The 13,798-nt window shown below is 36.3% G+C and overlaps 1 protein-coding gene across 2 annotated transcripts in view; it reads left to right on the forward strand.

The window, feature by feature from the left end:
• Positions 1-7,501, forward strand: part of LOC115209064 (cytoplasmic dynein 1 heavy chain 1) — a 112,321-nt gene extending 104,820 nt beyond the window's left edge. For both annotated transcript variants that reach the window (XM_036501118.1, XM_029777142.2), the window contains exons 88-93: positions 994-1,186; positions 1,504-1,646; positions 3,360-3,470; positions 3,850-3,910; positions 5,349-5,445; positions 7,224-7,501. In XM_036501118.1, the coding sequence (XP_036357011.1) occupies positions 994-1,186; positions 1,504-1,646; positions 3,360-3,470; positions 3,850-3,910; positions 5,349-5,445; positions 7,224-7,389 (771 nt within the window). In that variant the 3' untranslated portion in view covers positions 7,390-7,501. The remainder of the gene's footprint in view (positions 1-993; positions 1,187-1,503; positions 1,647-3,359; positions 3,471-3,849; positions 3,911-5,348; positions 5,446-7,223) is intronic.
• Positions 7,502-13,798: the final 6,297 nt, after the last annotated feature.

Below are 13,798 nucleotides of genomic sequence, written 5' to 3' on the forward strand. Positions count from 1 at the left end.
GCCACTGGCACAAAAGCCAGTCAGTGGGTACCGGCGTCATCCACGTTAGGTTGGTGTTCTTTACATGCCACCGGCATGGGAGCCAGTCAGGTGGACCTGGCATCAACCACGTTCAGATGGTGCTTTATACATGCCACTGGCATGGGAGTTTCAGTTGGTACTTTTTACGTTCCATTGGCACAGGAGCCAGTCAGGCGGACCTGGCATTGACCACGTTTGGATGATACTTTTTATGTGCCACCGGCACAGGAGCCAGTTGGAGGACACTGGCCACAGCTACGATATTGGTTTTACTTGACTCAACAGGTCTTCACAAGTATATATTACCCAACGCATCAGAGGTATTCTTTACAGGGCTGGACATGCATGGCTGCGATCTCACTTTAGTTGCTGGGTCTTCTCAATCACAGCATATCTCCAAAGGTCCCAGTCTCCTGTCATTGCCTCTGTGAGGCCCAATCTTCAAAGGTCATGCTTCACCACCTCATCCCATGTCTTCCTGGGTCTACCTCTCCCACAGGTTCCTTCTACATTTAGGAAGTTGCACTTCCTCACACAGCTGTCTTCATTCATACGTAACATATGGCCATACCAGCACAGTCGCCTCTCTTGTATAACACATTCGATGCTTCTTATGCCCAACTTTTCTCTCAGGGTGCTTACACTCTGTCATGTATGCACACTGACATTACACATCCAGCGGATCATACTAGTTTCATTTCTTTCAAGCCTATGCATGTCATCAGCATACATGGCCCTTGTCTCACTACTATGTAGTATGGCATTCATTTTGTGTGTGTGTCTTTTCATATTTACATTTGTTTAGGTGGTTCAGAAAGAAGACCTTAAATTAAATATTTAGATCAGGTCTTAAGAGGTTATAGCCAATAGATTGGTAGTAACCCATTATTGGATGATTACATTTATGGTTTTTTTTTTTAATTTTAAATTTTGTTTTTCTTAAACCATATCAAAAATATTTTTCACTTCTAGAGCCTTGGTTCCTTGAAAAGAACAATGGAAAACATTAAAGATCCCTTGTTTAGGTTCTTTGAGCGTGAAGTCAATGCCGGATGCCGTTTGCTCAGTGATGTTCGTCAGGACCTCACTGATATTGTGATGGTATGTTCAGGAGAGAAGAAACCTACTAATCATCACCGCTCAATGATGGATGACCTCATTAAAGGTAGAAAAGAAATTCGATCAACTTTTATACATTTATATTTCTGTTATTTAAACTAATTACTACTTAGTCATCATAATTTTAGATTTCTCTTTGTAGGTAAGGGTTTTAAAACTTAATATAATTCAACTGAAATTCATTACTTTTCCCTATCCAGGGTCAAAAAAGACCCTGGTTAAGTAGTTTCTAATTTGTTTTTTGACATTACTATTCTATTTAAAATAGAATAAACAAATAAGTAAAACAAAATAACTAATGCAAAATAACATATCTATGTTCACTGATATTATTATTCAAAAGCTTTCTATTTGATGTTGTAGGTATAATTCCTATGTCTTGGAGAAGATACACTGTTCCTAGTGGTTTAACTGTCATTCAGTGGATTACAGATTTTAGTGAGAGAGTGAAACAGCTTCACAATATTATTACACAGACAAGTTCTGGTGGAGCTAAGGAACTAAAGGTAAATATGAACTTCCCAAAAGTGTAAAGAAAGGATGATAACAAGTATAGTGTCAATTTAAATTGCAAGAAAGAGAAGTGTTGATTTGTGTTTTTGGTGTTATAGCATGGTGGATTCAAACATTATTTTGATCATTTATCACAAATACATTATTTTTCATTGACTTGTACATGAAAGAGTACAATGAGCATATACATAATGCACATACTTTATATCATCATCTAAAGTCCACTTTTCCATGCTTGCATGGGTTGGATGATTTGCATTATGTTTATTTATTAGAGATAGTCATGTTAGGTAAGCCAATAGAGCAGAAACATAAAATGGAAAATTATGGTCTAGATCAGCAAAATTTATTTTTAAAAAGAAAAGAGAAAAAGAGAGAAAAACCATATCTAATATGTGGGTTATGAGAAGAAAAGCATAACTCATGCAAATATTGTGTTGTACTAATATCATGGTAAATATATTTGAATTTCTGTCAACTGAAATTATATGTCTAAGCAAATGATATTGTTATTTTGGCTAATTTTCAGCTTACTTGAAATTAATTTCAAACAAATGGGGAGGCCCAAACTTTTCTAACTCTAATAAAAAGAAACTGAATTTGAACAAAAGTTTGACTATATTTTTTAAGCTTTTAAAGAGACTTTAAGAATTGTAAATATTTAATATTTTCATATTAAGTTCATTATACATTTAAAAATGTATATACCTGTGGCTAGCTCAAACCTGAAAGTTATATTGAATCCAATCACTTGCCAAACATTTGATAACTCCAATGTTGCTCTACAGTAGTCTGTTTTAATCATTGATGTTTTTCTATATATAAATGTATTTTCATACATTGAACTCAATTTGAAAATTTAATTGGTTATTTGATGTAGGATGAGTTACATAATTATGTTCACTATTATTTCATCCAAACAACTGTTGTTTACAGTATTTTTGATGTAAGTGAAAGTACACATAAATGTGAAAAGTAGATTTGTTTGAACCAGTGGCTTCAGTGAGTCATCTGATTTGAAAAGTAATTGTGATTATACAATAAATAAGAGTAAATAACTGCCAAAAATTACTCAGGCACGATATCTGCATGAATAGTGAAGTTAAGTTAGGCTGCTAAACCAAACTGAATCATTCATAAAATAGGATTGCTTTAAACAGTGTCTATGACTACTCATCAAAATTCATAAAGGTTTGCTTTCAAGTTGAGATGAGTGAACATTCTTTTGTCTGTAGGCTTTTTTCAGTACTTTAAAAAAGTACTTTTTAATGAATTTTTAATCTAATTGTAAATAATATTCTTTGTTGGATAATTAAATTTGTTTAACTCTTTGCAGATGGATTTAGTACTGACAGTCTGTGCTGTATACTGATATTAGGCCGTTCAGTAACTACATAATTTTTCATACATGGAATTTTAGTGTGTGTTTATAGATTCTTCTCAGTGTGGTATATTTGAAAGCATAAGCATGGACATTACACTGTTCAAGCACAGTGTTTTGATGCAGCCAGTACCACTTTCTGTCTGCAAGAGGTTAATCATACAAGATGCTTAATTCACCACATTTCATTTTATATCTCCTTAAAACTTATTTTAAGGAAAAATTTCATTTCTTTTCGACTAATCCTGTTGGGTTACATAGCCATCCTCAAAAATTTATTCAACTGTAATTTTTAAAACAATAAAATATTTCTCTCTTCTCACAGAATATCAATGTTTGGCTTGGTAAGCTTTTTATCCCTGAGGCCTATATTACAGCAACACGCCAGTATGTAGCACAAGCTAACAGTTGGTCTTTGGAAGAATTACATCTTGATGTAAGTAGTTAGATTTATGTATTAATATTTGAATTTTTAGAATTAGTTTTGTCTTGATTTTTATTTACTATCATGCCTGGGTTTAATAATTGTTCTTCGAAACTGATGTGTTGAACTGATTTAATGTCATTATTTCTATTGTAAATTACTCAACTTAACGTATACAGTTGTATTTTGATATTGAGCTATTTTAAACACATGATCTAGCTTTCAAGAGAATAAAAGATATCTTCCTCTCATTTGATAATGTTGCCAAAATGAATTTTTATGCTTATACCTGTATAAAAGAAGCAGCAATTTTCTTTGTGTAATTATTAATCTGAATGACGCTTAACAAAAGTACCATTTTGAATACTTTTACTTTTTATTTTCCCTTTAGGTTTCTGTTTTGACTGGAAAAACAGCACCTTCACCTGATGATTGCAGTTTTGCTTTAACAGGTTTGATATTTTCTTATATATAATTATAAAAAAAAAAATAAAGTTTTTAGCATTCAGATTACTCTGTTAATTGTGATATTTAATTGCTATAGTAATAGGATAGAGGAAGTTCAGAGAGCTTTTACTTCTGTTAGCAATCAAAGGTCTTTCTCTCTCTCTCTCTCTCTCTCTCTCTCTGAGTGAAGGGAAAATTGTGTGATTGCTACATGTATACAAACTGCAATGCTGCATGGTAATGAGATGTGGGCCCTGAATGTGGAGGACATGGGACGGCTGCAGAGGAATGAAGCTGCTATGCTCTGCAGGATATGCAATGTCAGTGTGCATGTGCAACAGTATTGGTGTATTGAGGGAGAGGTTGGGCATAAGAGAATTATATGCAATGTGCAAGAGAGGAGACTGCGCTGGTTTGAACATGTGATATGGATGGATGAAGACAGTTGCATAAAGAAGTGCCGATCACTTAAAGTGGAAGGATGCTGTGGAAGAAAGAGACCTAGGAAGATATGGGATGAAATTTTGAAGGCTGATCGCGAAACGCTGATTACAAAAATGATGACAGATGACTTGAGACATGTGACACTTTGATGTACTTTAAGACACTCCCACCACAATGGAATTGAGAGCCTAAAACCAATGTGCCATGTGAAAAGCATAGTTGTGGGTGCTGGTGCCACTTAAAAAACACCTGTGATGATGCCACATAAGCATTCAGTACACTGTGGAGTAGTTAGTATTATTAGCAAGAGCATCCAGCTGTAGAAACCAAGCCAAAACAGACTATGGAATCTGGTGCACCACCTGGTCTTACCAGTTCCTGTCAAGCCATCTATCCCATGCCAGCATGGAAAATGGGCATTACATGATGATGATTCTCGTTGTTTTGAATTCATCATGCATTATCTCATTGCTTCGAGATTTCTATAATGTAATTGTTTATCTTTAGAATGACATTGTAAATGTGAGAGGCTTGATGTGGCCAGTTACATTACAAAACAGGGAGAATATTTCAGCTGGTATGGCTGGTTTAAATGCTAAAGGGTTACATTAGAACAAGTATTTTATTTGGATAAGTTAGCAATAGCTAACTATTTGACTTTCTAGTTATTCAGTATTTAACCTAATACAAGGAGCACAATACACAGTTATAACTAAATCTACACTCTAACTACTAAGCAACTGCATCTATCATGCCATCTTGTTGATTTTACATTCACTTTTCCCATGGTCATATTATTTGGATGAGCTGCTATGAGCGTGTTTCTGTATTTTATTCCTTTCTTTTTGACATTGCTGCACTGTACAATTGCTGAGGGGTGTAGCAAATATATATGCTTATTTCAATTTGCTTAACTTGCAAAAAAAAAAAAGGGGGAAAAAAGAAAGAAAGAAACTTAACTATTAAGATTACTGAACAGAATATTTGTTCTATTTCTAGGTTTGAAACTTCAAGGTGCTGTTTGTAAAGAAAGCAAGCTTCACTTATCCTCAACTATTTCTACAGATCTACCCATTACTTTACTCCGTTGGGTCAAGTGAGTATATGTTGTTTTTATTTTTCATCAGTAATATTTTCGTGTGTGTGTGTGTGTGTGTGGTGTGTGTGTGTGGTGTGTGTGTGTGTGTGTGTATATATATATATATATATATATATGACAAATGTGACTAGGGTATTAAGAGACGCCCACATTGCTAGAAATAAGAGCTCTTATTTGCAGCAACACCTTAGTCACATTTAGTCTCCTTTTTGGTGAAACATTGCAACTGCTGTTTATTATATATATATATATATATATATATATATATCTTAGCCATTTGGCTGCAGCCATGGTGGGGGCACCACCTTAAAGGGTTTAGTTGAACAAATCAACCCCAATATTTATTCTAGGAGCCTCTTTTGTTGAACCTTTTAAGTTACAGACATAAGCAAACCAACACTAGTTGTCAAACACTGGTGGAGGACAAACACACACACACACACATAAATATATATGATGGGCTTCTTTCAGTTTCTTTCGACCAAAGGCTTTGGTTAGTCCAAGGCTATAGTAGACACTTACCCAAGGTGCTACACAGTGGGACTGAACCTGGAACCATGTGATTGGGAAGAAGCAAACTTTCTGCACAGCCATGTGTGTGTGTGTGTGTGTATGCACATACATATACATACACTCACACATACATATACATACACTCACACATACACACACATACATACACATACACACTCACACATACACATACACACGTACACATACACATTCACACATACATACTCACACATACACACACACACACATATATATGCCTCACATGGACATATGTACACATGCACACTTATATATCATACTTACACAAAGAATGAAGGGAAACAAAGCATGTACGTTTTTTATAGAGGCGGCAGTGGAGGTAGGTGTGCAGAAGTGGGTAAATTGGTTGGCACACATGTTGCTTTTTCCCTTTGATACTGTTACAGCTGGGTTTAAAAGAAAAGAATTAAACAGGTATTTAATACCAGAAAATAATTTTCAAATTTTAGCACAAGGCCAGCTATTTTAGAGAGGGGAGTAAGTCAATTACATTGACTTCCAGTACTTGATGGTGCTTTATCAACCTTGGTAGAATTTACACTCAGAACATAAAGAGTTGGAAGAATTTCCACTGAGCATTTACACTTATTTACAGAAAATAATAATCATGACAACTACTGAATAATTAACAAGTTATTCAGTAGTACTAATAGAAAAGAAGGTAAATAGTAAGCATGCTGCTTGTTGTTAAGCTAAAGGGAAGAGGGCAATGCAATGCTTTTGGGTTACATAGTGACAAAAAGATTTAACATTTAGCTGAAATCAGTGATCCTCACTTGCTTGTATAATGAACAAATTATCCTCTTCGCAAATAATCTAATGGGGTAAACATTTTTGCCATTGGTTTTTAACGTCTGAGGTATTGTCAAAAAGAACCTTCTCCAAGTTATTCTTTCAATTTTAAATAACTGAGTGTTTCAAAATTATGTTTTGCCCCCCACCCCCTCGCTTTCACAGAAATGTAAATAATAGCTGGAATTATTTGTTACTCTAAATTTTTAGAAAATATCAGTTGATTATATATATATATATATGAAATATACACATACATACATGAATGTAAAACTGTTTTAATTGTTGGCTTTTTGGAATTGCTTAAAGTATGTTTTTAAAAATATAGATCATTTTAGTTTTAAAATAAAGCAAATCTTTCTGTGACACTATCTGATTAATAAAGAAAATAATTTTTTGTTATATCAAATTTAACCTTTTTGTTTATTTAGGAAAGACGACACTCTTAAGAAAGAACACAGAGTTACTCTTCCTGTGTACCTGAATGCAGCCCGAGTTCAGTTACTGTTCACTTTGGAATTTGAAACTGATGGAGGAAGCACTGAACATGAATTTTATGAGAGAGGTGTCGGTGTTATTAGTTCTGATTTAGCCTAAGTAAAGAAAACAACCAAAAAAGTTATTCACTATGATATTTCATATTGGTAATACTATAATATTTGTACTTGCACTGCACAAAATGTTATCAATAAAGGTATATGCTTATTAATTGGTGTTTGTATTTTCTATGTACTGAGCTGTTAGGAAGAATATGTTTTTGGTTCAACAGAAATATATTTGGCATGTTTGCTCTTTTTAATATTTAATATGACAACAAAAACCTTTCAGTTGGTGTGTTCAAAATTAGGCTGTTGAGTTATTTAGAACATCAATATATATTTAAGTTTAAAAAGTGATAGATTAAATGTCAACAAATTTATTTGGATGAATATCTGATGTTCCATATGAGTAGTGATAAGATAATGAATGATATGGATGAAGAGGTTTTGTCTTTTACCTGTTTCATTGATTGGACTGTGGCCATGCTGGGGTATCACCTTGAAGAATTTTAGTTGAATAAATCAACCCCAGCACTCAATTTTTTAAAGCCCATTTCCTTATTCTATCAGCCTCTTATGCTGATCCACTAAGAGGGATGTAAGCAAGCCAATACTGGTTGTCAAGTTGTGGTGTGACACCTAGTGAAAGATTGTATGATGCCTGTGTACAAACAGCCATGCTACATGGCAACAAAATTGGGCTGTGACTGAAGAGGACATGCAAAGGCTTGGAAGAAATGAAGCCAGTGTGTTCCAATAGATGTGCAATGTCAGTGTGCATGTAGGAAGCACCTGCCTAAGGTACCATGCAATGGGACTGAAACCAGAACCATGTGGTTGGGAGGCTATCTTCTTAACATGCAGTCACGTTTGAGAAATTCTTTTCAGTTATGAGTAATGTGATTATGAATAAAATTCAGCTAGTTTTAATATAAAACTGAAATGCGAAAAATTTGTTTCTCATTTTGAGATGGGAACAGTTTGGGGCCAGTAGATGGGGTCAGATTGGCTCCAAAATTTTCAGGGACATGTAAAAAGAGGCGAGAAGCGACTGCACTAGGTTAGAAACTCCTATCTCAAAAGCTGTGGTTACTAGGGCATCAAAACCCAGACTTGACAAGTGTTTGTTGTTTCTCTCTTTCGCATATCACTGTCTTCCTCGATCTCTCTTTCCTTCCTTCCCTCCACATTCTCTCTATAAAGACGTTTGACAGCTTCGTTACTCTTTCTCTCACTGTATGTCTGTATCTATAGAAAGAAAGCGTTGACAGCTGCAGAAGTTTTAAAGATTCCTGCCACAGGTCTTTTAGAACGGTGAATTGTTATCGCCCACCACCACCACCACACAATCATAAAAGATATTATTAATCAGATATTTTGTGTTAATTTATATATATGTGTGTGTATATATATATACATATATATGTGTGTACATATATATATATATATATATATATATATATATAATGTGTGCATATGTGGTCGGAAATAGCTGAAAATATGCACACCTATGTTAAAAGTGCTAGCGAGTTTGCATAGCAACTTTGAGTTTGCTCAATTGAAAGGCATGGCTTCTAGGGCAAAATTTCTCATCTTTTAAAATGTGGCCCGCATAGATCCGATTATAATACTGAAAAAGGTAAAACAATAATAAACTATTTTAATCCCAAGCAAGTCTAATCCATAAAATGAAGAAGGCGAACATTGATACAAATTGGATTTTTATGTAAAAAGGGGTCTAAATGGGGCTGGAAGGGGATTAGAATTTACAGGAGGGGGTAACTTGAGGTGAGAAATTGATTGAGAGACGTTTTGGGGCACTACAGTAGTTGCTTTGGTGTAAAAATGGGGATTTTATTGATTTTTGGGGAAACTTGGGGGTCTAGATTGGACACCTTTTGTCCGATTTCAATCAAATTTTCAACATGGTAAAGTGGAAGCGGATTTGTAATTTAAGCGCGGAAATCTAAGTTTTTATAAATGGGAGAGAGTGAGAGAGAAACAAAGAGGGAGAATGTGGCGATAAGAAAGAGCAAGGAGGTAACAGAAAGTAACAACCATACCCTCACCCGCGGATGGTGCTTTTTACCTTAAGCTAGTTTTAATATAAAACTGAACTTTGAAACAATATTCAATATTTCACTTAATATCATCATTTAACATCCATTTTTCCATGTCGGCATGAGTTAGATAGTTTAACTGGAACTGGAGAGCTGCTCCTGTCGTCTGTTTTGGCTTGGTTTCTATGGTTGGATGTCTTTAACACCAACCATCTTACAGTATACTGGGTGCCATTTACATGTCACCAGCATGGGTGTCTTTCGCATTTTACCATCACTGACCACGACAAACCACAACAAATTGCCACAAGTCTCAGTCACTTGTCATTTCCTCTGTGAGCTTCAAAAATTGAAGATTATATTTCACCACCTCATCCCACATCTTGGTCTACCCCTTCAACTGCTTCCTTCCACAATTAGAGATCAGCACTTGATGCAGCTGTCAGCATCCATATGCATCACATAACCATACTGACACAAGTCTTCTCTCTTGCACACTAGATTGATTCCTCTTGTATCCAATTTTTCACTCAAAACACTGTCATACATGCACACTGACACTGCGCATCTATTGGAGCATACTGGCTTCATTTCTTTCAAGCTTTTGCATGTCCTCTGCAGTGACAACCCAATTTCACTGCCATGTAGCATGGCTGTTTATATACAGGCATCATACAGTCTTTCACTCCGAGGGAGAGGCCCTTTGTTACTGACAAAGGTAGGTCTGTGAATTTTTCCCAGCTCATTCTTATTCATGCAACTATGCTCTGAGCCTCTTCCTCCACTGCTGACTTGATCATCTAGTTAATGGAAACTATCAACTACTAAATATTTGCCCTGGGCATTTGAGGAAGTCTGTTTTCTGTACATTCCTAGTGTTTTATTATACCTGCACATCTACCACACACAAAAACTATTTTCTTTGTTAACCTTCCTCTGATACTGCTGCACCTTGTGTGTTTTCTTAGCTTGCACTGGGTACACCTTATGGAGTTTCTACCTGCTCCTTTTCTACATATTGAGCAGCACTAGTAAGGTGGCCATGTGCAGCTTGCAAGACTAGATCCCTTCTCACAGAGTGGAACTACAGTAAAGAAAAATGGTTCTGTGCTAGGAGAGGTTAAAGCATGAAAGGAGCCAGAACAAAACAAATTTCTTGCTGTAGAAGAGCCACATATCTACTTACTATATATATATATATATATATATCTTGTGACGTATATTTGCCATTTGAATATGGCTAACCCCTAAGGGTGGATGCTACTGTAGTTTGTAGCCCCAGGAGGACACCTCCTCCAGCTGGCTATAGACACACTTTCTGTGCCCTATCAGTATTTGCAAAGGGAAGCCATCCTTCCCGTCTTCAACTTATGATACACACGGACTCGAGTTTCAGGGTATTGACCCGTCATCGGCGTGTGACAATCATAGTTGTCGATGAGAAGTGGGTTCCCTTCACAAATACATATACTTTTTCCAGTATCGATTGACACTGATATTGAAAGTGTAATCAAACAATGATAAATCTCAGAGCGAGTTATAAACAGTAGCAGCAACACATCGTGACGTATATTTGCCATTTGAATATGGCTAACCCCTAAGGGTGGATGCTACTGTAGTTTGTAGCCCTAGGAGGACACCTCCTCCAGCTGGCTGTAGACACACTTTCTGTGCCCTATCAGTATTTGCAAAGGGAAGCCATCCTTCCCGTCTTCAACTTATGATACACACGGACTCGAGTTTCAGAGTATACACAGAAACACTCAAACAAACCTGAACAAATTCAAGACATGCTAAAAGCTGGATAAATTGAAGGCACAAGGCTAAGCAATATTCTGTAGTTCTGAGTAAGATGCAAGATCTCTAGGAATCATAATTCTTCTTTTCCATACTTTGTCCTGTGATGCACTTGAGCACATCATTGATGAGATTTCTTGGAGTCACTGTGGGTTGCAAGTCTTTCAACAATCAGGACATTGTCACCCAACTAACTCAGTCATGTTTGATCGGGTCTCAGCTTATGTCCAGTTAGCACTACCCCATCACACCTGATCTACAACCACCTCGATGCAACTTCTCTTGCCTCCCTAGCCAACTTGATGGCCTTCAGCCTATTTGCACATGTAATGCCCAGCATGTTGTAGGTTCTGCAGAGGGTTTCTAAGTTGTATATATGAAGGTCCTCTGGTCAGAGAACATTCATCATCATCATCATTTAACGTCCATTTTCCATGCTGGCATGGGTTGGACGGTTTGACTTAGGTCTGGAGAGCCAGCGGCTGCACCAGGCTCCAATCTGATCTGGCAATGTTTCTACAGCTGAATTCTCTTCCTAATGCCAACCACTCTGATATTGTAGTGGGTGATTTTTACATGCCACCAGCACAGGAGCCAGTCAGGCAGGCCTGGCATTGGCCACATGCGGATGGTGCGTTTTACATGCCACTGGCACGAGAGCCAGCCAGTGGGTATTGGCATCGGCCATGTTTGGATGATGCTTTTTATGTGCCATTGCCATGGGGACCAGTCAGGGGCTACTGGCTTTGGCCACATTCAGATGGTGCGTTTTATGTGCCACCGGTTTCAGAGCTAGTCAGTGGGTACTGGCATTGGCCACATTTGGATGGTGCTTTTTACATGCCACCAGCATGGGAGCCAATCAGGGGGTATTGGCATTGGCCACATTCGGATGGTTCTTTTTACGCGCCACCAGCATGGGGAATAAAAATACCAATACTGGGTAGAATCAACTACAATCCAATCCACCAGTTACCTCAGGTTATTCACAACTCTCTCTTTAAAATGCAATACTAACCCAGTTGTGTTAATAACATTCAAGATACTCAACTACTTTTGTTGACAACTTTCTGAACTGCATCTAAGTCACTGCAACAGAGACAATAGTAAATCACAACCGAGACTGGATGACCATCTAATAATCCATCCTAAAAATAGATTTAAAACAAAGAGAAATCATCAATTTTTAACATCTATCTTCCATCCTGACATGGATTGGACATTTTGACAGGATCCAAGGTCTGTGTTGAATTTCATGGTTTCTACACACACAAACACACACATATCTACTTACAATATATAATACACACACTCCAATATAGATTTTGCAATTCTACTTTTCCATTACTGGTGCATCAGAATAATTTGCTATCAATGTCTGACAAGGTTTGAAAATACTTTTTGTTTATGTAAAATTAAAGTTCAGCCTCTGGATTAAGTTAGTAGAATCTAGTCTCAAGTAAGCTGCAATGATAGCTCTTTGTCCTAAAGAATTACCTTAAAACTATATAGTTTTGATAGTTAAAATGTCCCCAAAATATAGTTATCTAAGTACAAATTGATGTAAGCAATGAGAAAAACCTTTCACAAATAAAGAACAAATCCAACAAAACAACCATAAAAGCTACTGTTAGTACTTTCATTATCTAGCTGCTTTCTCACAGTCATGATCTGTTTTTTTTTTCTTTATTGCTTCCCTGTTCTTTCCACTGAATAGACCATCCTACATTCCATTTGCACCAGCAAACAATAATATAGACAACCTTCAGGCTTTTGTCCTTTGAATAAAACAAAAACCAACCCCCCAAAGTTTTACCCATTTCAAAAACAATGATCAATGCTGTTCAAAGTATTCTTATGGTCATAAGGTAGGAGAGTTACCCCATAATTTTAACAATGCCAATACAATCTTAACTATTAAAATTTAGTATTCAGATATTTGACACTTCACTCAGATTCATAAAGTCCTCCTAACTTTATAAAAACTGCAAACCCCTTTCTCTACCTCACAGTGGGAGTGGAGTTGTCAACTTTTGACATAATAAATGTATCTGTCCTCTGTACTCAAACTATTGAGTTGAGTTCTGTACCAGATAACATTGTTAGCACAACGTAAAATATATTTCAATATACTTTACAACTCTTACTATTATGATGTCAACTATGAAATTTGTAGAAACGATAAAAAAGTTTGCTAATGTTTTATAAATACAAGGAATAATTTTATTTATCAAAATATGCACCCATATTGTCAATACACTTTTGCCATTTCAGTGGTAGCTTGTCTAGCCTGGAACTGTAAAAGCCTGGCAATCTAGAGTCAATAAAATCTTGGAAGGCCTGTTTTATAGCATCGTCAGAATTAATTTTTTTTCCTATCAAAAAGTTATCCAAATTCTGGAAGAAGTGGTAGTCAGTGGGGGCAAGATCAGGTGAGTATGGTGGATGATGGAGAACTTCTAACTCCTGTAGTTTTGCCAATGTCATTTTTGCAATGTGTGGTCTGGCATTGTCTTGCAATAAAATAGGAGTGGATCTGTTGACTAATCTAGTGTTTTTCTGTAAATTTCTGCATCATTTGGTCCAGTTGGCTGCAGTATACTTCAGCTG

The sequence above is a fragment of the Octopus sinensis genome, linkage group LG3 (genome assembly GCF_006345805.1).
Source record: "Octopus sinensis linkage group LG3, ASM634580v1, whole genome shotgun sequence".
NCBI lineage: Eukaryota > Metazoa > Mollusca > Cephalopoda > Octopoda > Octopodidae > Octopus > Octopus sinensis.